Below are 26,927 nucleotides of genomic sequence, written 5' to 3' on the forward strand. Positions count from 1 at the left end.
CTTTATACTTATCCTTAAATTGATAGGTAGTTTTGTTTCGTACTTCATTATTGTGAGAAGAGACAAAAAAAGACTGAATATCTATTTTATAAATTTTAATTATCATTTCTACATAATAATTGCTTCATTTTTGACAGGTCGAAAAGTAATCAGGTTCATTTAAGTAGAGCTACAAATTTTTTCTTGACAACAACAATACAATATGGCGGCTATGGTCAGATTGCTGCGGCAGACTGACCAAATCGTTGAAGATTCGTACGAAAGGAAAAAGTAAGCAAAATAAAACTTCATTCCTAAAGGATTATGGTAAAACAACCCCTGGCTATTTCAAAAAATGTACCTTAAAAGCGGTTTTTAAGATAAAATTCTGTATACTGAAAGATAAAATAACCCTATAATTCAGTAAGGCCAAATAAAATAATATGTGTGTTTCCTGTTTCCTCTTTGAAAAAAATAGGGTAGGTAGGTAGGGATTTTTTTTTATTTTACCATTTTTTTTTACATTGAGTCTATGGGAGAGAAATCCTGACTTTAACAGTGCTTATTGAAAAATGACAAAAAAAACTTTAGGGTAGGCCAGCTAGGCAATATTCCCCAATCGGGAGACAGTCTCCCGATCTAGAGATGTCTCCAAATTGGGAGACATGGAATAATGTAATTTGTCTCCCGATTAGGAGATTTTCTCCCAATCAAGAGACACAATATAAGATATACTATATAAAACTGTGCTGGCGCAAAAAAGTAGAGATCGGCGGCTTTTTTAAATAACATTTTCAGAAAGCTGACGAAAAAAAATCGGTAATTTACCGTTGTTCCAGAAAGGTGCACCGTAGATTTTTCAAGTTATTGCTTCCCAAAGACATAAAAAAGGATAATTTAAACATTTTCTCTGGTATCTTGTTACTTCCATTCAATTATTTGTGTACATGTTACTAAGTTTCTGTCCCCCCCTATTGATCGTCGGCCATATTGCAAATTGTATATAAATAAAAAACAATTCCGGATTGATGTCAAATACGGCCCAAAATTTTGAAAGGGTGTGAATAAATTTATTTTTTTTTACATGCATTTTCATGATCTGTATTAAATGTGGTCAGTAATACAATCAGTGTGGCATATATATAACTACCAGCCAATCACATGGTCAGGGGGTCAGTGCTGGATGTCATGTTTATTAAACTTTTTAAACAATTATTCTGATTTTTTTCAACTTCTTTATTCTTCTTCTTTTGTGGGGAAGATTTTTTTTCTGATTATGTTAACAATTTAAAATTCTCTGTTTCTTTTATGGGGGATGTTTATTCTGATTATTTAAACAATTTGAATAGTCATGAATCAGACTTAATTAGGTATTTTTTAAAATAGCATTAAAAAAAAACCTCAAACATGTTTTCCATTTGAATCTTAATAATCTGTTGTCGTGGTTGTTATACATTGGCTTTTTTTTTTAAGTGTTAGAAACATTGACCTGACAGCACCTAATGACACGCACATGTCTTTGGAAATGAGACTTAATTGATCTAACATTTATTTTGACATACAATCTGAATCATGCATAACTATTAATGGCTTAAGTTTGGAAAACTATGATATCCTGAAGTTCTAACTTCTAGAGAGAGAAAAAAATTGAATATTTTCTTGGAATGATAATGGTAACATTTAGCTTTGAATTATGACATCAAAAAATATACTCAGCAGCCTTTGCTACTTTGAATGGTGTGTCTCCTTCCTGTATATATAGGGTTTCCAAATAAATATTTTATTATGTTCTGGAGGTCTATGAGCTAACAATTTATCAGATTGTCTAGTATGCTTTCAATATGCTAAGAATATGAATACAGTCATTTCTTAGAGAATAAATGCTTCTTGGTTGCTCAATTTGGCTTCAGTATTCTAACTAACTTTTCAAAGTTCTCCAAATCATCACAACAAAGGAACACTGTCACTGGTTGGTGGGTGCCATTCTCTAATTCATAAATGCAGGCATGGCAAATAGAATTAGTGCATATTGACAACTAATTATATCCTTTTCCATGTTGTTGAGTTATTTCATAATGAAATTTTAATCTTCTTACAAATGGTTATGTTGAAGAGGGTGGGCCATCATTAGAGGTCTCCTCATCATGGAATATTGAACTCACATTGTTTCAAAAAAAGAAATTACCTCCTTCATTTTTATTTGTTTTGGGTGCCAGGCATTGTTATAGTAAAACCTACAAATGAAGTTATGAACCCACACATTTAAACTCTCATACATATAATGAAAACATTATTGTATTTGTAATAGACTTTTACAAATTGTGACTTAGATGGAGAGGTGTCTCATTTGCACTCATACCACATCTTCTTATACATGTATCTATAATACACTTTTACTATTAATTAAAATTACATGTACCTCTTATGTACATGTACATTTGAAGATTGTTTTCCTGCTTGTCAAATGCTCCATATTGACTCAGCCAGTGAAACAAAATAAAATCAAGCATACCAGGTATTTATGTCTCTGATTATCATGATTATTGAACATGTCAATTATAATTATTTCTAATTATAAAGAAATTCAATCAGTAAAGCTTGAGGATCGAACAGAGGAATTACTAAATATTAAATATATATAACCAGGTTAACTTATTATGCCTTCTCACTATATATATACATATGTATATACATGGAAAATAAAACTTGTCCATCTGAAAAAAATCCATACAATTTGATTTACTATATATATATATATATATATGTTTGTGCTTGGGTCTCCATTGGGAACAGCTGCTGATGTTTTTTTGGTCTTTTAATAACTTTTTCAAAACGACATTTCTTGGTAGAAAAACTTGTTGTCTAATCCATTTGTCCTTGTTGAGCAATGAAATATGTTATATCTTTATTCTCATCACCAAGTACATAGGTACAGAGAAGACATGCATGTATAATACAATATATTAACTACATAAACATAAATATACAATATATACAACAACAACAAAGACAAAAAGAACTTATTCAGGGGGACACACTGCTTGTTTATAATTTGTTAAAACTAAACCTGATAACTCAATACATATGTCCAATTATAGTTTTTAATTATAATTATAAAGCTTGGTTTATATATGACTATGATACTTTCTACCTCAGATTTCTTCACTATCTTTGTCTTTAAATTTGGTACTGCTCTTATCAGCTTATGAGATTTCTGTCTCATACAATCCTTTTCAGTAAATATCATATCAACTTGAATTGTTACTTCTAGATACCATGCATATAAAAGAAGCAACTACCCAGAAGATCCTTTGTTATGAACTGCATTCCTGAACCAACATAAAAATTTGACTGATATGCTAGGATGATGCATGTGGCACCTAGTATTGACCACATTCTGCCCCCGACATAATTAATAAATTTAATATTGAAACAAGATTGTTTCTAATTGAGCAGTACGTGCATCAAATCATAGACCATACTATATGTCATGATGCACCAAAGTTTATTTGTAACATTAAAAGTTCAAAAGGCTCTTTTACGGCATGTAATATTTCTATACATGTACTTGAAATGCTTGAGGTTGAACTAAATATCTCTCTCCTCACTCCTGACAATTGCTTCTCATATGAAAATGCACAACTGTTTGGCATCCTACGGCTATTTCTGTTTTTAAAGTACAATGTATACAAGTAGATTTACTTAGCCAAAGTGGAAATGAGTCTTTTAAATGTTACCAAATTTACCATGCATATATAAGATGCATATATTTATATTAATTCAATAAGTATATACTAAAGTATTAAAAGGGGGGGGGCACTTCCTATATACAAGTTGATAAGACTTGCCACTGGAATGTTTTTTTTTCAACTTGAAAATATGGGAATAGGTCTGGAAAACTATCAGAAATTACTCAAATATATGATAAGGTCTAAAGTTCCAATTACATGTACTGGTATATATGAAATAAAATTTTATCTTCAAATATTCCACTTTTCCAACACACCCCATGAACCTCAACCAAATACGGTTAAAGGTAATACAATTTTACCAACTCAATATATGTAAAGGTATTCATCTTTAGATCTATATTATATATTATCTGCATGTACGAAGTAGCCAGAAAACTTTTAAATGTACAGTGTATAACTAGTATAACTACATGTAGTATTCAAATTTAAAGGTTGTTATCCTGATTAAGTGATTTGGACATTAACCATGTTAACATTGTCTCCAAATCGAGATACATCTGACTATATTCATGATCTTTGGTGTGTTTTGAATCAATTTGTCTCCAGATCAGGAGATTGTCTCCAGATATGGACACTGTCTCCCGATCGGGAAATATTGCCTAGCTGTAGGCTATTTCTAAGCTTAAGGTTCATCATAACAAATGGACAAATATGGCCGTATTTTTACCTGAAAAACTACTCTGTGTACAGACTTACCTGTATTGTTTGGAAAGTTTTAATGCCTAGCATCCACTAGATATATAAAAGTTAAATGCATTTTGTGTTTAAGAAAGATAAAATCTTTCTTGGTTTTTGATGGGCATTTTTTTTCCTTTTTTCAGAAGGTGCAAAAATAAACAAACACCTGAATTACTTTGATACTGTCCACTCACTGACTCAGATAAACTCTTTAACTCATCTATGATTGTGAAGCTACCTGGTGTCCATGTCAATTAAGGACAATGAAAACAATACAAACCGGTTTTTTACCTGAGGGAGCATTTCATAGTTGTTCCACAACTTAGTCAATTTCCACACCTTTTACATGAAGGAAAAAAAATGCCCATCAAAATCCAAAAGATATTTTATCTTTCTGAAAAACAAAATGGATTTAACTTTATTATATCTAGTGGATGCTAGGCATTAAAAATTTTCCAACTTTACAGGTAAGTCTGTACTCAGAGTAATTTTTGGCATGTAAATCCAGCCATATTTGTCCGTTTGTTATGATGAACCTTAAAATATATGGTAGGTAGGGAAACAGGAAACACACATGCTTTTTTATTTGGCCTAATTGGGCCGAGTGAGTAATCCGTTCTCTTTCCTCTTTCCTTACATCTAGTGATGATCTACCTTGGTAAGGAACTATCAATACTTTGAGTTAATTAAGACTTCAGTGCAGATCCAAGGAAAATAATGATCTTGAAGCAGCAATGACACACAACTAAAACAATTTACAGTCAATTTATAAGTATCACATTCGTGTGATGAGTCAACCGACTCTTTATGGATTACCCATGTAGATGTAGATAAATATGAGGCAGACATAATTTACCTTATAGATTTTTGTATGATTTTTTTTAATCCAAACATGTTGAAAAAAGAAACGGAAATGCTGTCACATTTCCGATTTGGTTCTGTTGTTAGGGATTTTAGTTTTGAAGTTATTTAAGTTATGACATCATATTTAATGAAAACAAAGAAATGCTGTACAATCAGGTGTTGTTTTTTTCAAATCAAATAATTATTAAAAATGAATTGGTATTGAGTTCCTTCCTATATTTTACTAGACGGATAAATATATATTTTAATCAAAGTCTCATGCAAACAAGACTGGAAAAAGGACGAAGATATCTGCGCAGATGCCGAAATTTAAAAAAGTCTGGAGTTATCTGTGCCATATAGTTTTACCCTTGTACATCATTCTGCAACAAATCATTATATGGAGTATTTTTCTTAATGCCTGCAGATATTGGGCTGATTTGTGGTATGTGATGAGTTACAGATCAAGTTCAAAAAGTTTCGTTCCGCTCTGCTAATTTTTGCTGAAATTACGGGCTTTGGACTTTGATAAATTTTGATATTTTTTCCTTACTGTTTATTGCTACCTAAAATATGTATTTAATTTTATACTTCCATATTTCAGTGAGGCTGAACTGCAGAGACAGAGAGAATATTTATCATCTGTTAAAATTCAAGCCAATTTTAGAGGATCTCAAGTACGATCATACTTCACGTAAGTAAATTTTTATGATAAACATAGCAATTTACTCATCTTTAATCTATAGATAACATAATAGTCCTTTTGCCAGAGGCAACTACTGAAACTTGATGAATAATTTTGAAAAACATTAAAATGGGGTTTTCCAAAAAAGATTCATTGTTAAATGAAATGAGATTTTTAGGAAATGTGTATTTTTTTTATATTTCTGAATTAACTTCAATAAAGCTTGATGTGACATGTTTAATGAGCTAATAAGTGAAATATTCAAATTATAATTGAATTATTTATTATTTTAGACACTTAAATAACTGTGCTACAGTAATACAAAAGAGCTGGAGAGGGTATGTTGGAAGACAGTCTTTCAGAGTTATTGTGAAGGTAAATGTGGATGAAAATCCAAATTATATAGACCACTTGTATAACAGATAAGCAGATACAAGGAAGTTTATCATATTTGTTTGTGAGGCCTAAAATCAAGCAGTTTATTTATACATGTAAGCTGAAACTTATTGCAAAAACTAAAAAGGATGTCTTCTTGAGAAAAAATTAATACAGAAATATAAATTCGTTCCTAATAGGTATTGAATCTTTGCCACTTCATTTTGAGCAAAATCTGATAGGTTTTTCAACTAAATGCATGTTTTTGTTAAAATTTTTGAATTTTAAATCAGTAAAAAAAATTTATAAACAAAAATAACTACTGTCTACAATTAATTTAAACCATGATAACACATTTAAAACTAATGTAGATATTACCTGAAACGTTATTATTTTAGAATACATTCAGTGTGTATTTGATATTCAATAAAGGCCACTAAAAAAAAATACACAAACTTATTTTGATTTACTTTTTATTTTCAGAACAGTGTATTGATTATGAAACTGAACCATTTCAATGCTATGGCAACTCAGGTTTGTACATATAAAGTAGAATAATAGAATTAATTGTATTTTATTTGAAAACATAAGGGAATCTTCAACAAGTTTTCTGTAAAAGGAAATTGAAAAGAAGAGATGACAAATTTATTCAGAAAATTTGTAGGTTAAAGATTAATATTGAGTGATATATATACCTTATTCTGACTAAATATGTATTTTGAAAGAGAAGAAACATCTTTGATATCCCATCATGACCATTGTATTCATTTTAATACAAATAAAAATCTAATTTTATTGTCAACATTTTAATTACCTTTCATATAATTAGAACCCTGAGACCATATGAAAATTTTCATTGTATATATTTGTTTAGGTACAAAAGATATGGAGAGGATATTACGTTAGGAAATATGTGTATAACTATTACAGTCAAAAGAGATATCTGGAAGCACTTATTGTTAAGAATGCTATAGTGAGGTAAAGATAATGCTACACATATCATTAAGATGTTTATATCATTGTGGAAAAATAGTTTGTTGAAAACTGCTTTGTGTCTTATAATTTTATTTAAACTTAGTTATTTTTATATACAATAAGATTCAATTTGAGAGTTGATTGCTCCATTTTGTGTTGTCTTTTTAACATTATTTCTAACCTATTTGTCTTTTTATGTAATCTGTTTTGACAGCCAGTACTAAATGTATCATCAAAGCCATAAAAAAAAAAATGTATGTAACAATAAGAAGATGTGGTATGATTGCCAATGAGACAACTCTCCACAAGACACCAAAAAACATTAAAGTTAAAAGCTATAGGTCATTGTACAGCCTTCAACAAAAAGCAAAACCAATAATGCATCTATAGTATGCCATAATATTTGTATTATTATTTTATAGCTACAATGTATATCATGAAAGTTTTAACTTGAGTGTTTAACATCCTCATATTTATCACATTTTTATTTTTATACTAGGAGTGAACTAGAAGACTATACAGAACAGCAAGAAAACTTAAGAAGAAGACAAACAGAACATGAAGAAAGAAAATTAAATGAATTTTTGGCCCGTAAAAATCATCATCTCATCAGTACAGAAGTTATTCCAGGAATCTATAATTCACCATTCAACCCGTGAGTTACATAACAATAGTGATAGGGAATAAACATGAGGGTGTATAAAACTATGTAAAAACAGTTATTCACAAAATATCTGTTACTTTATTGTTCACTGTTTTGAATGCATTTATCCATGCAAAGTTAAAAAAATATCCTGAAAATTGGAATCTTTTATTTCATCTTAATTGAAATTTATCAAAAATATAAGAATAGCTGAGAATAAAAGAAACCTATAGTTTGGTTAAATTGGCAGAAGAATATCCCCAACTCGTACTATTTGTATAAATATTGAAGCAAGTAAATTGAATTATCTCCTCTTTAACATATTCATTTACGAATATCCTCTGGCTATATTCTTCAATTATGATAAATTTCATCAACATCTGTCTAGTCATAGAGTGGCTGTGTATGCATGACACATGGACATTAACCTCAAAACTTTTTGTTTGAATAGAGTTTTCAGCAGAAAAATCTTAAAACATGATACACTTGCTTTAAACAGACATTCATTATCATCATAAATAAAAAATAGTATATAGCAAACAACAACTAAAAAATAAAAAATTAAGAAATTAGAAAGATTTTTTTTTAATTATGATTGACAGAAATATTACACTTTGACTCATCATACATAATATTGTGTATCTAAATATAAATAAGATTAACGTTTGCTGCTATCTCTATGTTATGGTTAAATGTATGATTAGAAACAAACTGACATTTTTTTTTACAATAAACATCACTATTGATATATAAATAACTCTACTTTTTTGTGTTTTTAGTTATCCATCAGAGCAAGAATTCTTATTGAGAAGTGTAGCACCACTTAAACATGAGAAGACAAAGAAAATAGGACATTCATATGATCCTACATGTAGAAGCTACGAATGTCCAAAACCTAAAGCATTGCCACCTATAGTTGTGAAACCCCAGGTAAGTTATGGCATAGTCCATCTTGAGGCCAATAATGATATTTTACAATTTATAATTTCAGCTTAATTTAAATGAGTTTACTGTTGGCTTTAGATAATGTCCAAAACTTCAAAAGAATAATATTTCTCTAATTTTTGTTGTAGAATTTGTTGTTTTTTCTTCTTTTATATTGAAATAATTGGTGAAGTTGTAAGCAAAAGTGAATCTAAGATAAACATGCTATGCTTGACAAACTGGACAACATCCATATTTTTTTAAAATTTAATCTTGTATTTCATAGTTGAAATTTATTGTTTAGGGTCCATTCAGAGATCCAACAGAAGTACAGAAACAGAGGTACAAAGGATTCCAGCCAACATTACGTGTAGCTACATCATTTACATCACTAGAAGAAGCCAGACAAATCTTGAAAGCAGAGGAATGGGTCACAAGACTTAATGATGATATGTAAGTTTCTTACTGAAGATTATGTTCTAAATAACAAAATAGTCACTTAGCTTCATATAAAAAAGAAGATGTGGTATGATTGCAAATGAGACAACTCTTCACAAGAGACGAAGAGACACAGCAATTAACAACTATAGGTCATTGCACAGCCTTCAACAATGAGCTCATACCGCATTCCACAATTCAAACAAGAAAACTAACAGCCTTATTGATGTTTTTATTGCTTAATGTATTATATTTTAAATTGTAAAGCTGCTTCATATATGTAAAAAAAAAAAGGGCTCTGAAATTAACAATTTTTTATCTTTCATCCATTTTTCTAGATATTTGTAAACTTTCTAAACCTTTTTCTCTTTAATATATATGTGGTGTCATTCTTCGCTCATTGACATTTTAGCTTGAAAGAAAAGAATATGGTATGTCAAAAAATATTTCACCAAAAAATACAATGTATGTTTAATATTTATCAATATATATCAATGTCAATGCATCATATAAAAATAATTATTTCCTAAATTATTTATCAGTACTAGTATATTGTGGAATATTTCCTGGTTACAAAAATTATATTTTAGGAATATATAAGGCACATGTTTATATTACAGATTTCAACCGTTTAAAAGAAGAGATCGTAAATACGAGCCACTGTTACACTCAACTTCCAAATTTGGTCATTTGCCATTTGGAACAAAATATTACAGAGAAGAATTTCTTGATAAACATATAACACCAAAGGTAATGATACAGTAAATATTGCATATCTAAAAAAAAAAAGGTTTTTTTTCCTATTCCTTATGGTATTTTATTTTGTATACAATAACGTTTTCAAACTTCTAAAAGTAATTATTTAGTTATAATATATCTATAGATTTTTTGTACTTATCTGGCCTTTTTGGAAAATGTGAGTTATTAGGGTAGCAGTATAGTCATGGGTCCTGCACAATTTCAGTGTGTTACTATAAGTTAATAAGTTTCAAAATATAATGTTCTGAAAAGTAAGGAAGAAAGAAAAGTGTTTAGTTGATAAAGTTACTTTTGTTGTGGAAGTTGTCCCTTGTCTGCCATTTGCCACATTATAAGCTGCAGGGGCGTGTCCAGGATAATTGAAAGGGGGGGCGTAGAATAAAATATTTCGCCGAGCGAAGCGAGGCGAAAAAATTTTTGGACCTTTTTTGGCTTAAAAGCATAAAATAATAGAGAATTGCATTAATGTAACGGTTCCTGACTTGGAGCATGTATATTTTATAGTTAAAGTGTCAGGGTGTGACATTTTTTATGCCGAGTTCTCTCCATTAATTGTCTATGGTATATTAAAATGATTGGATGGATCTTAACAGCAGTAGACCAATAACGAGAAATTCCAAACTCAAGGGTATAAGGAGTTTCTTAACATTTCAATTCCTAGGCAAGGATTTTATGAACGAGAGGCGTGATTACGGTTGAGGGTCCATGGGGGAAGATCAGAAGCTCCTGAATTTCAACAATTTAGCATCAAATTATGAAGTAATCCCTCTATTTTTGATTAAGTTCGGGTTTCGTTGAACGACACACATGATACAAGACAAATAAACACTGAAGAATAAAGTTCTTTCGTTCTGAGTATTGCTTTAATGTGGAAATATACATATCTCTAGTATACATGTGCCTTGACGCAAAACCTTAAATGAACACAGAAAAATACTGACGGACTCTCATTTTCAATTACTAGAGTGGATTCATTACAACCATTTTACGTGGATTTCTCATGGCGTAATCGTCAATAATTTTATCAAAATCAAGTTTAATGTCTCTGTGAACATATAAAAGAAGCAGAGCATTTAGGCGATCCTCCTTCATGGTGCTTCTCAAATCATTCTTGATCAACTTAAGGGATGAGTTAGATCTTTCGGTGGAGCTTGACGTGACGCTCGTCAAAGCAAGTAAGAAGAGAACTTTCATGATGTTTGGAAATAAAGTCGAGCATGCCCTTACATCAGTTAAGGTTGATGTTATTCAATACAATACTAGCAGATTATAACGATAGGTTTTTTTTTTTTTTTTTTTTTTTTAAAGGGGGGGCGTACGCTCATTACGCCCTTACCTGGACCCGCCCCTGAGCTGGGTTAGGAACATAGGGTGTTAATATCATACTGATTGAGCCTATGAAGGATCTGATATAGATAATTTATTTCCATTGAGGTCCTTTATTATAATTCTTATCACGAACTGAATCAATGCAAAATTATGCATTGGACACAGGTACAATTGTATCAGATACATGATACTAACCTTTCAGAGAGATCCTCTTATACATTTTATTACCAAAATTAGGTTATTTTTCATGAGACTTTGACTTGACAGAAACAAAAGATTTGATTAATTATTTGTACATCTTTCAATTAACTTTTCTTGTTTGAACATCTGATTAACTTATTTGTTATTATTTAAGCAATTTTATATGATGCAAGATCCAGAAATAATAGAATGAGTATGTTTGTGTGAGGTTACAGTATAAATGTAATCAGGGAAAATATTAACAGTTATATTAATTAATTACAGGAGTTCAAAAGGAAATATTTATGTGATTTTCTTGCTTATATCAAACGTAGTTGTGTCAGTATTTATGGCAAACTTGAATTGAATTAGATTTAACCCTGACATTTGAAATCTGTTAAATAAGCTAAATATGATCTTAAATTCCTGAAGATCTAAGTTTGACATGGCAAGTTTCAGTTGATTATGAAAAATGTAAAACAAGAGGTTAACAGTCAGAATTTTTTATTGGATAAACAAAAATAACAAAGCTCAGGAAGATAAAGTTATTGTAATTAAATTTGTTTTGCATGGCACAAATATTTTAAAGTTTGACATTTTAAATGAATTTTTAGAAATTTAAAATTATCCAAAAGCCAAGAAAAAAAAACAAAGTTCTTACAAACTTAATTTTTGACTCATTCTTTTTCTAAGTTATACATTACTATACATATCTGAGCTTATTATTTTTGTTTGACACAATGGACCAAGGAGATTAATTATGTGAATTAATACTTTTTATTAAAAGAGGGGATCAGGAAAAGGTGAGGGCTGTATTGCTGTCTGTTAATGTGGAGATCAACCATTTTGTTGTGGTTGATACTGATTGATGCTATTGCTGCAACTAATACAAATTCAAACAAAACAAAACCAAATTTAAACAATTGTTTTACATTTGTGGAAAAAAAGTTTGCCTTATGCTTCATGTTCTCAGTTGAACAGACATTTTGTAAAATAAAAATTCCTAGAGTTGACAAAAAATATTCAAAAAACTTGCCCTTGACTTTCAATTTGAACATTTGACATGGATCAGTACAATTTATACAAGTATATATATATATATAGGAAATAAAATGATAAAGAAAATGTAGAGAATTAAATGAAACAATTAAAAGAATTCAGGATCAATTCATGTTGGCCCCAATCTTAGTTGCAGCAATATCATGCTTACAAGTGAATTACCTGTTGTGATTATTAATATTAAAAGTAAGATGATATATTTAACAGCAAATACCTCTATTAAAACCATCTACAAAGGTACAAATGTGTGAGGAATTGGTTCAAGGAGTGTGATTTATATGTGTTTGAGGTTATGGGAAGATTATGAGTGTTGTTGTTGTAGCATTATAAATCTTTCTTTTGTGGCAGTGCAAAAGGAATATATTACATTTTCTACAGAACTTCTTTATCTTTATAATAGATCTTTCTGAGTAAATGTTTTCAAGTTTGATTTTAATTTGTAAAAGAAATTCAGTGAAAAAAGTTAAATTTGAAAAAAAAAACAGTACAGTTTTGTTTCAAGAGCAGTATGAATTCAATGACAGAAGTAATCTTTTGTTATTTATATGGCATCTTAAATGTTTGTGGACCTGTTGGTTTTCTGATGTCCACATTCTTCTGTAAAGTTTGTATATTCAAAAACCATTACGTTCTTCCTTGTGCATTTGTTTTCTGTAAATGAAAATTCAATTGGTATTGTCTATAAAAAGATACAGGTATCAAGTTATTTAATTTATTGAGTAATACTAGCTATATAGTTGAACAAAACTTATTTATCAAAATTTCCAACAAATAAATTGTCAATACTTTAACTTAGAATAGTGTACAAAGTTTTCTGTTTTGAAGCAATTAAATTTTATGGTGTTTTTGAAACTGTTGCATATGCACATCCATTAGTACTTTTTGGAAGAAGGAACCCACAATACACGGCTATTGGTACTTTACAGAACGGAACGGAACGGAACGGAACGGAACGGAACAGAATTTCATTTAAGGTATCCAAAGGGGGCATTTATCAAAATTTCGAAAAATCTTTAGAACAAAACAAACTTTAAAATTTCTGTATTTTACGGTTTTCCATATACAAATAACACAAATGTATACTTAATATCATCTTCACAGGTGAAATGTGTAATAATGTATAACATCGGGAACTATTCTCAGATGAATATGTCGGATTGTCCTGATAAATTATCATGAAATTAACGCATTTGCAAGTCATGCATTATGATATCTAGACTGACCTCACGTCGTCCTTTCCGACGATGATTAGAAACATTGGTTCTGATTTTAACTTTTTAAATTTATTATTCCGTTCCGTTCCGTTCCGCAAAGTACCAATTGCTCTGAGGAATTGGTATTTAACGGAATCGAACAGACATCTTTAATGTAATTAAAGCAGTATGATAAAAAAAAATTGTCTGACACCTCTTTTTGCATGAGTGGTATGTGTTTTACATAGCATTTTCGACTTGATCAATAATAAAATATTTATCACAAAGGCAGGTTACACAAAAAGTCTTTCTCCTTCCATCGGTAATTATATTTTAAAAAAGAGGCCTTCAACAGCTCGTTCCGACGATGATTAGAGACAGTGATCAAGTTGAATCTGATTTAAACTTTTTAATTTATTATTCCGTTCCGTTCCGTTCCGCAAAGTACCAATTGCTCTGAGGAATTGGTATTGAACGGAATCGAACGGAAACAGACATTTATAATGTAATAAAAGCAGTATGATCAATAAAAATGTGTCTGACACCCCTTTTTGCACGAGAAATAAGTGTTTTATATAGCATTCCCGACCTGATAAATAATTAAGAATTTAAAACAAAGGCAGATTAGACAAAAAGTCTTACTCCTTCCATTGGTAATTATATTTTTTAAAAGAGGCCTTCCACCTCTCGTGCCGACGAAGATTAGAAACAGTAATCAAGTTGAATCTGATTTAAACTTTTTAATTTATTATTCCGTTCCGTTCCGTTCCGCAAAGTACCAATTGCTCTGAGGAATTGGTATTTAACGGAATCGAACGGAACCAGACATTTATAATGTAATAAAAGCAGTATGATAAAAAAAATTGTCTGACACCTCTTTTTGCATGAGTGGTATGTGTTTTAGATAGCATTTTCAACTTGATCAATAATAAATAAAATTACACAAAGACAGGTTACACAAAAAGTCTTTCTCCTTCCATCGGTAATTATATCTTAAAAAAGAGGCCTTCCACCTCTCGTGCCGACGAGAATAAGAAACAGTAATCAAGTTGAATCTGATTTAAACTTTTTTATTTATTATTCCGTTCCGTTCCGTTCCGCAAAGTACCAATTGCTCTGAGGAATTGGTATTTAACGGAATCGAACGGAAACAGACATCTTTAATGTAATTAAAGCAGTATGATAAAAAAAAATTGTCTGACACCTCTTTTTGCATGAATGGTATGCGTTTTAGATAGCATTTTCGACTTGATCAACAATAAAAAAATTTACACAAAGGCAGGTTACACAAAAAGTCTTTCTCCTTCCATCGGTAATTATATTTTAAAAAAGAGGCCTTCAACAGCCCGTTCCGACGATGATTAGAGACAGTGATCAAGTTGAATCTGATTTAAACTTTTTTATTTATTATTCCGTTCCGTTCCGTTCCGCAAAGTACCAATTGCTCTGAGGAATTGGTATTTAACGGAATCGAACGGAAACAGACATCTATAATGTAATAAAAGCAGTATGATAAAAAAATTGTCTGACACCTCTTTTTGCATGAGTGGTATGTGTTTTAGATAGCATTTTCGACTTGATCAATAATAAAAAAAATTACACAAAGGCAGGTTACACAAAAAGTCTTTCTCCTTCCATCGTTAATTATATTTTAAAAAAGAGGCCTTCCACCTCTCATGCCGACGAGAATTAGAAACAGTAATCAAGTTGAATCTGATTTAAACTTTTTAATTTATTATTCCGTTCCGTTCCGTTCCGCAAAGTACCAATTGCTCTGAGGAATTGGTATTTAACGGAATCGAACGGAACCAGACATTTATAATGTAATAAAAGCAGTATGATAAAAAAATTGTCTGACACCTCTTTTTGCATGAGTGGTATGTGTTTTAGATAGCATTTTCGACTTGATCAATAATAAAAAAAAATAACACAAAGGCAGGTTACACAAAAAGTCTTTCTCCTTCCATTGGTAATTATATTTTTTAAAAGAGGCCTTCCACCTCTCGTTCCGACGATGATTAGAAACAGTAATCAAGTTGAATCTGATTTAAACTTTTTAATTTATTATTCCGTTCCGTTCCGTTCCGCAAAGTACCAATTGCTCTGAGGAATTGGTATTTAACGGAATCGAACGGAAACAGACATCTATAATGTAATAAAAACCTGTTCTTTATAGTCCTTATAAATTTTCTATTTGTAGACTGCCTACGGATTTATATTGCTCTTATGGGACCCGAGATTAAGGGGGCCAATGGGGGGGGGGGCTGAAAAAATATATTTGTTTTTTATTTCAAGTCCGATTTTGATGAGGTTTTTTTACATTAAATGCCGGACATTTTTCACATTGCACGTTCCGCAAAGTACCAATTGGTCTGAGGAATTGGTATTTAACGGAATCGAACGGAAACAGACATCTACAAATGTAATAAAATCAGTATGATAAAAAAAGGCTGACACTTTTTTTTTTGAATGAGTGGTAATTGTTTTAGATAGCATTCTCGACCTGATCATTAATAAATAATTTAACACAAATGCAGGTTACCCAAAATCCATCCATTCCTTATTATATTTTAAAATTTTCGGGAAAAAAAATAATGAAATGGGCAAAAAAAAGTTGTCGTTAATTATTAAAGTTCGGAATGAGATGCTACATTTGTATGTCTAAAGTAATGTTGATCCTCTTGGAATTCATTTGAATGTAAGTTTTAAATTGTGCTAATGAATCTCATGCATGTGTATTTAAGTTAAAAAAAAAATGAAAAAAATGTCTTGAATAAAAACAAAGCTCTCGTCAATTATACCCGGCGTCATTACAGTGGTTACAAATGAAAATATCAAAATCAACCTTTTATTAAATTAGAAGTCCGCAACTTTGACAATATACAGTGCGAATGACATAAGCTTTTGGTGTAGAAATACAAGTGTACTTAAACTATGACAGTGTCAATTTTTTTATTACTGTAACGGTTATTAGGTTCGGGAATGTGTACTTGTTTTTATGTTGTTCGTTCTATAAATAAAGTTTGAGTACTGCAGACGTCTTTTTGTCACAGCCAAGCTTTTTGTAGATCTCTGCTATTTGTGGTGCCAAATAGGACCCACGTTGCTTGAGAAATGTTTCAGGCATCACACTGGTGTCAGAAGTGTCGACTATTGTGAATTTATTCGACTGAGAAGTTTGGAAATTCTTCGGAAAGTTGCCAGTTTGGAAAACCACGTGAGTCGACGATTGGGCAATCCTGAAGCGGATCCCCGTCAATCACAACCCAAACATAATTATTCCGGTGAGATCGTATGATTTTTATACTTTAAATACTGAAAATTGTTTTAATTTTACAAAAAATTTAGCTGACGAAAATTTGCGTTTGAAAAAAAATAATTCCGGTGGCTCCGACCTCGTCACCAAATTACCGGACATACAAAAAAATTTTTTTTTTTTTTTAGTCAAGATTTGCATTTTGTTTCATGTAATACGTGTTTTTTAAGTATTACAGATCGAATTTAGAAAATAAAGGACTTATGAGTGAAACTGTTCTACACAACTATCTCAGGTCTATTCCACTCGTCATCACACAACAGACAAAATATTAATTTTCACCTGCTAAGAGACGGGCTTCATCCTAAAAGAATATGGGCACAAAAGTGGTTTAGAAAATTACCACTTGACATATGCCAAGAGTATTGGTTAGATAGGGAATCATTTTCAGTACACGTCGATCCACAGGATTGAAAACTACAATCTTTTATAAATTGCAATTTAATAATAAACATGAATGACGATACAGTAGTAGAGACGTGTTCTGATCGAAAAGTCAGCGAAGATTCCCCGCCAAATGGTGATCAGTTGGGCATAAAAATGCTTAACGTGTTAGAAAGAATGGGGGACGACATGGGAACCTTGGCTGACACCATGACATATGTTTAGAAAACAGGATGAGGTTTCTGCCAATACAATGCAGCTACTCTACCAACAAAGTAGAAGTATAGAAGAATTGAATAATACGTTTTTGCAGAACCGGGAGACATCGAAATCCGACATTAAGAGCACAGGAACTAATACTTCCGGTTACACAGTTGACGATTTTTCTGGGTCTTCTATTTGTCCAAAGTATGGATTATATGATGGAAATAATGAACACCTAGACCCTAAGTTAGGCGAAAACAAACCAGTTGACAGTTTTCATGTTGGCCAAGAGAACAGTCACAGACAATCTCTGTTCGGTCAAGATAGCAAGCCGAAATCGGATTTACAGTTCGGTCGTGGGAACAGTCCCAGACCACCTTCATTTAGTTTAGATAATCAACCAATAGGATATTTGCAGTTCGGTCGAGGGAACAGTCCCAGGCCATCGTCCCAGAATACAGATGATGACATACAGACCGGAAGTTTGCAGTTTGGTCGCGGGAACAGTCCCAGACCAAATGCAAATTCACACACAATTGTCATCAACACAAAGGGATACAACAACACAGAATTTAGATGATGACAGGCAGAACGGGAGTTTGCAGTTTGGTCGCGGGAACAGTCCCAGACCAAATGCTAATTCACACACACCATTGTCATCAACACCAAGGGATACCACAACACTCCCCCCTTTTAAACCGTTGTTAAGCACTATAGAAAGATGGGAGTCTAGGTCGAGTTCTATGAACACAAATAATAGACAAGATTTGATAAGAAAAATACAACCTTCGTTTTCTAGTGATATTGAAGCTATGTACAGTAGTAACAATACACAGCAGACAAGACAAAAAGTACCAAAGAGTGACGTTCCCCACCAAAAACTTCCAACATTCGACGGGAAGGATGATTATGAGGGGTTTATTATCCAATTCAACAGGGCAGCTAGGAGAAACGAATGGGCAGAGGAGGAAAAGTTAGATAGGTACATTGAATGCCTGCGAACACAGGCGAGTAAAATTATGACCGCAATTCCTCGACAGGAAAGAGATAGTTTTGAATCCATTTCGCGTCACATGGAAAACAGGTTCAACCGAAAAGAGCCCCCATCCACTGCACGAAAAAAACTATCTGATTTAAGACAACACAATGAAAAGAATGAAGAGTTTGCTGAAGAATTAAGACGATTAGTCTCAAGAGCATACCCAACAAGTAGTATCGAGTTACAAGAGGAACTTGCAGCGGAACACTCTTTGAAGGGCCACAAGAACGCCAAGATAGCATATGAAGCTTTAAACCACCAACCTAAGACTGTATCTTCAGCACTAGATATTGTTGTACAACTACAACACAATTATCATGCAGGGATGTTGATTATAATACAAAACAAAGGACCAGACGCGTTACGTGGAAAGATGAAGAGGAAAACAGTACTGACCAATATGAAGGGATGGACAGCGTTAGGCAGTTGGTAAATTCATTTCGGAAACCAGATAATCAAACATTACAGAATGAAATCAAAGCACTAAGAGATCTTTTAGAAAGGGCCATGCTGCATGATTCAAAACCAGCTACCTTGACAGCACAGTCAACGGGATGTTATTTTTGTGGCGATAAAAGCCATTTCAAACGTGATTGTCCCAAGAGATCACGATCCCCCAGCCCGATGAGAAGACAAGATACTGGTGCTGATTGTGAAAGGAGATATATTATCAAATTGGCAGAGGACAAGATTTACTCATTCCAATTCAAGTCAATGGCAATAAGGTCGATGCTATTGTTGATACAGGAGCAGATGTAACGGTACTTTCAAGATCCTTTGCAAATTGTATTGGTTTGAGCGGTACTACCGGTATAAAAGCTTGCTTATTGAATGCAGAAAATGGGAAAGAAATGGAGGCTGACATGAATATTGTTGCAAAGCTTCAACTGGGTAAAAAGGAGATAATTTGGAAAGTATGTATTGCCGCCATAAGAGATGACATTTTAATTGGAATAGACTTACTGAAAGAAGTAGATGGTATCATAATGGCCAAACAAGGTGATCTGCTGATACCAGGACGGTATCGAAAAGAAAATGATTGCCAAATATCAAGAGTGACGGCTGAAATGGAACCCACTTTAGATACTTTAAAGCCCATGGACGAGACAGATGTATATGGAGGAGTTGAAAGTCTAAAAGAAAGTATTGTTGATGTTTTAGACCCAGCTTCCTTACAAGACAATAACAACACTGGGTCAGTTTTAGTGGAAACTCGCCTACATGATAATCTTGAAAAAGATAATGTTTCAGACATGGACGAGGTAAGTGCGATTGGTTCAAATGTGCCACATGAGCCGAGGACACAGGCTCCAGACTCAGGTGGGTTTGAGAACAAGAATATTAAGCTATCGCAAGAATTTGTTGTCGAAATTTCAGATGCTTATGATGCGGCTAACGACGATAAATCTGATAGTTCAAAGAAAGAGAATTCACTATTTGAAGACTATATCAATTGTTCATTAGAACAGACGATACAAAGTTTAGATTCGGGTAAGAATTCAACCAAACAAGATGATGAATCAGAACAGAAGGAGATTATATCACGTGATTCGGGGACACTGAGTCCAGTCTCAAGTGGTAGTAAGACCCATGCAAACGTAACCAAGAAGATAGGGTCTCTCAATGATGCCTTAAATCCAAAGATTTCACCCAAGATGGATGACAGTTCAGATTCCAGTGAGTCGAGGACACAGGCTCCAGACTTACCTGGGAATCATCAGATGACAAAAGAAAAGCACCCACCTAAAATCAGTCGATATGGACGCAAAATAAACCAACCCTTACGTTTCAAAGATTGACAAAAACATTTGTGCAAAAAAATAAGAGATATTCTTATTGAGAACTGTCTGTTTATAAAGAAAAGGGGGAATAGTGTAACGGTTATTGGGTTCGGGATTGTGTACTTGTTTTTATGTTGTTCGTTCTATAAATAAAGTTTGAGTACTGCAGACGTCTCTTTGTCACAGCCAAGCTTTTTGTAAATCTCTGCTATTTGTGGTGCCAAATATGACCCACGTTGCTTGAGAAGTGTTTCAGGCATCACATAACATTGTGTTAAACTCGCACGTCAATCTTTTGTCTGTCAAGTTTTGATCACTGTTTCTAATCATCTTCGGAAGGCCCCTTTTTTAATTTATAATTACCAATGGAAGTAGAAAGACCTTTTGTCTAACCTGTCTTTGTGTTATTTTTTATACGTCCGTCAATTTTGACGGGACGTATTATGGTATACAAATGTCCAGTGTCCGTCCGTCCGCCCGTCTGTCCGTCTGTCTTGAGAACGACTTATCCAAATTTCATGAAACTTAACATAGTTGTTTCTTATGATGGTCAAATGATCTGTATACTTTTTTGTGAAAATAAGATTACAACTTTTTGAGTTACTGCACTTTGTAACTAAAACAGGGGTGTTTTTTTTTTCACATGTCGCACCGTATCTCAAAAACGATTCTTGATTATGGCTTAAAACTTTAAATACTTCTTAGTTATATTAATCTTAATATCTGTATACTTTTTGGTGATGATTCAAAATTTAATTTTTGAGTTATTGAGTATTTTGTAAAAAAAAAAAAGGGGGGGGGGTTACATGTCGCACCATATCTCAAAAACGATTTATGATTATTGCTTAAAACTTTACACACTTCTTTGTTATATTAATCTTAAGATCTGTATACTTTTTGGTGATGAATCATTTTTATATTTTCGAGTTCTTGAGTTTTTTGTAAAAAAAGAGGTTTTTTTTCACATGTTGCGCTGTATCTCTATTGCTTAAAACTTAACAGGCTAATGTTGCGTCGGGTTTCCAAATACATCTTGTACAATCTTCCTATTGAGCGGGAATAAGGAAAGAGTCAGGATATACTAAGCATGACATCCTGTACAACCCTGTGTTATTAAAAAAAGATTTATGTTTTTTCACAAGACGACGGGCGTATCATATTTAAATATTGATCAAGTCGAAATGCTATCTAAAACACTTACCACTCATTCAAAAAAGAAGGATCTGACTTGTTTTTCTCAAATTGCTTTTATTACATTATAGATGTCTGTTTCCGTTCGATTCCGTTAAATACCAATTCCTCAGAGCAATTGGTACTTTGCGGAACGGAACGGAACGGAATAATAAATTAAAAAGTTTAAATCAGATTCAACTTGATCACTGTTTCTAATCCTCGTCGGAACGAGAGGTGGAAGGCCTCTTTTAAAAAATATAATTACCAATGGAAGAAGTAAGACTTTTTGTCTATCCGGCCTTTGTGTTAAATTCTTAATTATTTATCTGGTCGGGAATGCTATCTAAAACACTTATTTCTTCTGCAAAAAGGGGTGTCAGGCACATTTTTTTTTATCATACTGCTTTTATTACATTATAAATGTCTGTTTCCGTTCGATTCCGTTAAATACCAATTCCTCAGAGCAATTGGTACTTTGCGGAACGGAACGGAACGGAATAATAAATTAAAAAGTTTAAATCAGATTCAACTTGATCACTGTTTCTAATCCTCGTCGGAACGAGAGGTGGGAGGCCTCTTTTAAAAAATATAATTACCAATGGAAGAAGTAAGACTTTTTGTCTATCCGGCCTTTGTGTTAAATTCTTAATTATTTATCTGGTCGGGAATGCTATCTAAAACACTTATTTCTTCTGCAAAAAGGGGTGTCAGGCACATTTTTTTTTATCATACTGCTTTTATTACATTATAAATGTCTGGTTCCGTTCGATTCCGTTAAATACCAATTCCTCAGAGCAATTGGTACTTTGCGGAACGGAACGGAACGGAATAATAAATTAAAAAGTTTAAATCAGATTCAACTTGATCACTGTTTCTAATTCTCGTCGGAACAAGAGGTGGAAGGCCTCTTTTAAAAAATATAATTACCAATGGAAGAAGTAAGACCTTTTGTCTATCCGGCCTTTGTGTTAAATTCTTAATTATTTATCTGGTCGGGAATGCTATCTAAAACACTTATTTCTTCTGCAAAAAGGGGTGTCAGACACATTTTTTTTTATCATACTGCTTTTATTACATTATAAATGTCTGGTTCCGTTCGATTCCGTTAAATACCAATTCCTCAGAGCAATTGGTACTTTGCGGAACGGAACGGAACGGAATAATAAATTAAAAAGTTTAAATCAGATTCAACTTGATCACTGTTTCTAATCCTCGTCGGAACGAGAGGTGGAAGGCCTCTTTTAAAAAATATAATTACCAATGGAAGAAGTAAGACTTTTTGTCTATCCGGCCTTTGTGTTAAATTCTTAATTATTTATCTGGTCGGGAATGCTATCTAAAACACTTATTTCTTCTGCAAAAAGGGGTGTCAGACACATTTTTTTTATCATACTGCTTTTATTACATTATAAATGTCTGGTTCCGTTCGATTCCGTTAAATACCAATTCCTCAGAGCAATTGGTACTTTGCGGAACGGAACGGAACGGAATAATAAATTAAAAAGTTTAAATCAGATTCAACTTGATTACTGTTTCTAATTCTCGTCGGCACGAGAGGTGGAAGGCCTCTTTTTTAAAATATAATTACCGATGGAAGGAGAAAGACTTTTTTTGTAACCTGCCTTTGTGTAATTTTTTTTATTATTGATCAAGTCGAAAATGCTATCTAAAACACATACCACTCATGCAAAAAGAGGTGTCAGACAATTTTTTTATCATACTGCTTTTATTACATTATAGATGTCTGTTTCCGTTCAATTCCGTTAAATACCAATTCCTCAGAGCAATTGGTACTTTGCGGAACGGAACGGAACGGAACGGAACGGAATAATAAATTAAAAAGTTTAAATCAGATTCAACTTGATTACTGTTTCTAATTCTCGTCGGCACGAGAGGTGGAAGGCCTCTTTTTTAAGATATAATTACCAATGGAAGGAGTAAGACTTTTTGTCTAAGCTGCCTTTGTTTTAAATTCTTAATTATTTATCAGGTCGGGAAAGCTATCTAAAACACTTATTTCTCGTGCAAAAAGGGGTGTCAGACACATTTTTATTTATCACACTGCTTTTATTACATTTTAAATGTCTGTTTCCGTTCGATTCCGTTAAATACCAATTCCTCAGAGCAATTGGTACTTTGCGGAACGGAACGGAACGGAATAATAAATAAAAAAAATTAAATCAGATTCAACTTGATCACTGTCTCTAATCATTGTCGGAACGGGCTGTTGAAGGCCTCTTTTTTAAAATATAATTACAATGGAAGGAGAAAGACTTTTTGTGTAACCTGCCTTTGTGATAAATTTTTTATTATTGATCAAGTCGAAAATGCTATCTAAAACACATACCACTCATGCAAAAAGAGGTGTCAGACAATTTTTTTTATCATACTGCTTTTATTACATTATAGATGTCTGTTTCCGTTCAATTCCGTTAAATACCAATTCCTCAGAGCAATTGGTACTTTGCGGAACGGAACGGAACGGAATAATAAATTAAAAAGTTTAAATCAGATTCAACTTGATTACTGTTTCTAATTCTCGTCGGCACGAGAGGTGGAAGGCCTCTTTTTTTAAATATAATTACCGATGGAAGGAGAAAGACTTTTTTGTAACCTGCCTTTGTGTAATTTTTTTTATTATTGATCAAGTCGAAAATGCTATCTAAAACACATACCACTCATGCAAAAAGAGGTGTCAGACAATTTTTTTATCATACTGCTTTTATTACATTATAGATGTCTGTTTCCGTTCAATTCCGTTAAATACCAATTCCTCAGAGCAATTGGTACTTTGCGGAACGGAACGGAACGGAATAATAAATTAAAAAGTTTAAATCAGATTCAACTTGATCACTGTCTCTAATCATCGTCGGAACGGGCTGTTGAAGGCCTCTTTTTTAAAATATAATTACAATGGAAGGAGAAAGACTTTTTGTGTAACCTGCCTTTGTGATAAATTTTTTATTATTGATCAAGTCGAAAATGCTATCTAAAACACATACCACTCATGCAAAAAGAGGTGTCAGACAAATTTTTTTTATCATACTGCTTTAATTACATAAAAGATGTCTGTTTCCGTTCGATTCCGTTAAATACCAATTCCTCAGAGCAATTGGTACTTTGCGGAACGGAACGGAACGGAACGGAACGGAACGGAATAATAAATTTAAAAAGTTAAAATCAGAACCAATGTTTCTAATCATCGTCGGAAAGGACGACGTGAGGTCAGTCTAGATATCATAATGCATGACTTGCAAATGCGTTAATTTCATGATAATTTATCAGGACAATCCGACATATTCATCTACAGAATAGTTCCCGATGTTATACATTATTACACATTTCACCTGTGAAGATGAGATTAAGTATACATTTGTGTTATTTGTATATGGAAAACCGTAAAACACAGAAATTTTAAAGTTTGTTTTGTTTTAAAGATTTTTCGAAATTTTGATAAATGCCCCCTTTGGATACTTTAAATGAAATTCCGTTCCGTTCCGTTCCGTTCCGTTCCGTTCCGTAAAGTACCAATAGCCCAATACACTGCTTATGTATTTAGGATAATATTTACCTGCATTTCCACAGAAATATTTGTATAGAAAAATTGAATTACTTATTCTCAAAAGTATATAATTGAGGGGAATCCGGGATCAGGTGTTTTTAAGTTCAGGATTTCCGGATTGATCCTTACAGGATTTGGGATTTTTTTTGGAATTTCAGGATTTGAATATCTTTAAATTGGGGATATCAGAATTCCATGTTGCAAACAAGGGTTTGTTGGTATATATATATATATAGGAATCACCTTATATGAGTGTCAATCTACCCATGTTGATAGTTAGACAGATATTGATGATAAGGGGAGATAACCTAGCATTGTATTCGGGATACATTACTAGTATCCTTCTAGAGTTCTCTCACAGTTCTTGTTGATTTTTGTTGCAGCAATGGGTTTCAGTTTTTAAAATGAGAAATTTAAATGTTTTTAGTACCAATAATATCATGTTGGATTTTTTTTTAAAGATTAAAACCTGTGTATTTACTAGATTATTTCTAATTCTTTTTATATTTCTTTTTCAGCCTTTCAAAACCTTGGTCCCACCCATCCCTATGTTTGATAGATTGAATGACACATACTCACAAGGACAAGTGTGATAACCAGAAAAATAGAGAAAAACAGACAATTTGTGATAGTTGATTTAGGATGGAGACCTAAGGGGAATACATCCTTCATTTTATAATGATATGTTTGAATTTTAGATGTTCATCTAATCTAAAACTATGTTTATGAACTGTGATGTTATATTGACATTTATTTGTACAAGAATGTTTTAAAAATCATGAATTCTTGTAACAAGTTGTGCATTGTTTGTTTTTTTTACAGATGAAAAAATAATGAAAATTTGTTGAATTACTGATTTTATACAAATTTTTAAAAACGAATAAAAGTTTCCAGAACTATTATATTATGTAAGAAATGACTTCTACTCTTCTCTTTATTAAAGTTATGTCCTTTGATTCAATTGGTTATTCATATTTTCTTAGTTTTAACTAGCACCAGGTTACGTTTCTGGATTTCCAGATTTTGTACCTATATATTCCTGATCAGTTTTAAAAATACGAATAAAAGGTGAATGGATCAGAGTAACGAACAGAGACAGAAAATGTGTTGGAGGATATCTTTGTTTACATAGTTGAGACATTAAGACTTAAAAAAAATATTTTGCTTTGGCTCAAAGATACAATTAAAAATGTTGTTTTAAATAAAAATATTCAATTTTTTTACCAAATATCTTTAGGAAAGGCTTATAATTTATTGTTTTTTCTTGTTGTATAAGAAAAAAAGCAATATTAAAAGATTTTGGAAATATTTTATTTCTGTTTGCATATATATATATTGTGACAGAGAAATGTCATTTTAAATTTTTTTTTAAATGAAAACGTAAGAAAGCAAAAGGTGTCTTAGCTAATATCTAATATCTTTTGTTATTTATTGTGCTATTTTTGCTATAACAAAATGTGATATTGTGATAATTCTGTATATTATTTTATCTAATAGAATCTAAATTTGTTTGTAAGTACATATTGATATAAAACAATACTGTTATTTATCTGTTATTTTGCCATTCTAAAGCCAGCAAAGAGGTAGTTTACAATTTTTTTTCTTTACATGTCTGAATAAAGGAGAAGTGGAGTATACGTCACTGAGACAGCTTCA

The 26,927-nt window shown here is 32.2% G+C and overlaps 1 protein-coding gene across 2 annotated transcripts; it reads left to right on the forward strand.

Annotated features, from left to right (window-relative positions):
* Nucleotides 1–129: 129 nt before the first annotated feature.
* Nucleotides 130–26,820, forward strand: LOC134712187 (spermatogenesis-associated protein 17-like). Of its 2 annotated transcripts, XM_063573486.1 has the most exons (11): nucleotides 130–270; nucleotides 5,857–5,946; nucleotides 6,231–6,312; nucleotides 6,796–6,846; nucleotides 7,187–7,290; nucleotides 7,787–7,942; nucleotides 8,710–8,860; nucleotides 9,159–9,307; nucleotides 9,913–10,042; nucleotides 12,827–12,856; nucleotides 25,790–26,820. In XM_063573486.1, the coding sequence occupies exons 1-11, from the start codon at nucleotides 203–205 to the stop codon at nucleotides 25,862–25,864; spliced, it is 1,086 nt and encodes a 361-aa protein (XP_063429556.1). In that variant the 5' UTR covers nucleotides 130–202; the 3' UTR covers nucleotides 25,865–26,820. The 2 variants fall into 2 exon arrangements, with proteins under 2 accessions (XP_063429556.1, XP_063429557.1); XM_063573487.1 differs by lacking the exon at nucleotides 12,827–12,856.
* The last annotated feature ends 107 nt before the right edge of the window (nucleotides 26,821–26,927 follow it).

Source organism: Mytilus trossulus, chromosome 3 (assembly GCF_036588685.1).
Source record: "Mytilus trossulus isolate FHL-02 chromosome 3, PNRI_Mtr1.1.1.hap1, whole genome shotgun sequence".
Classification (NCBI taxonomy): domain Eukaryota; kingdom Metazoa; phylum Mollusca; class Bivalvia; order Mytilida; family Mytilidae; genus Mytilus; species Mytilus trossulus.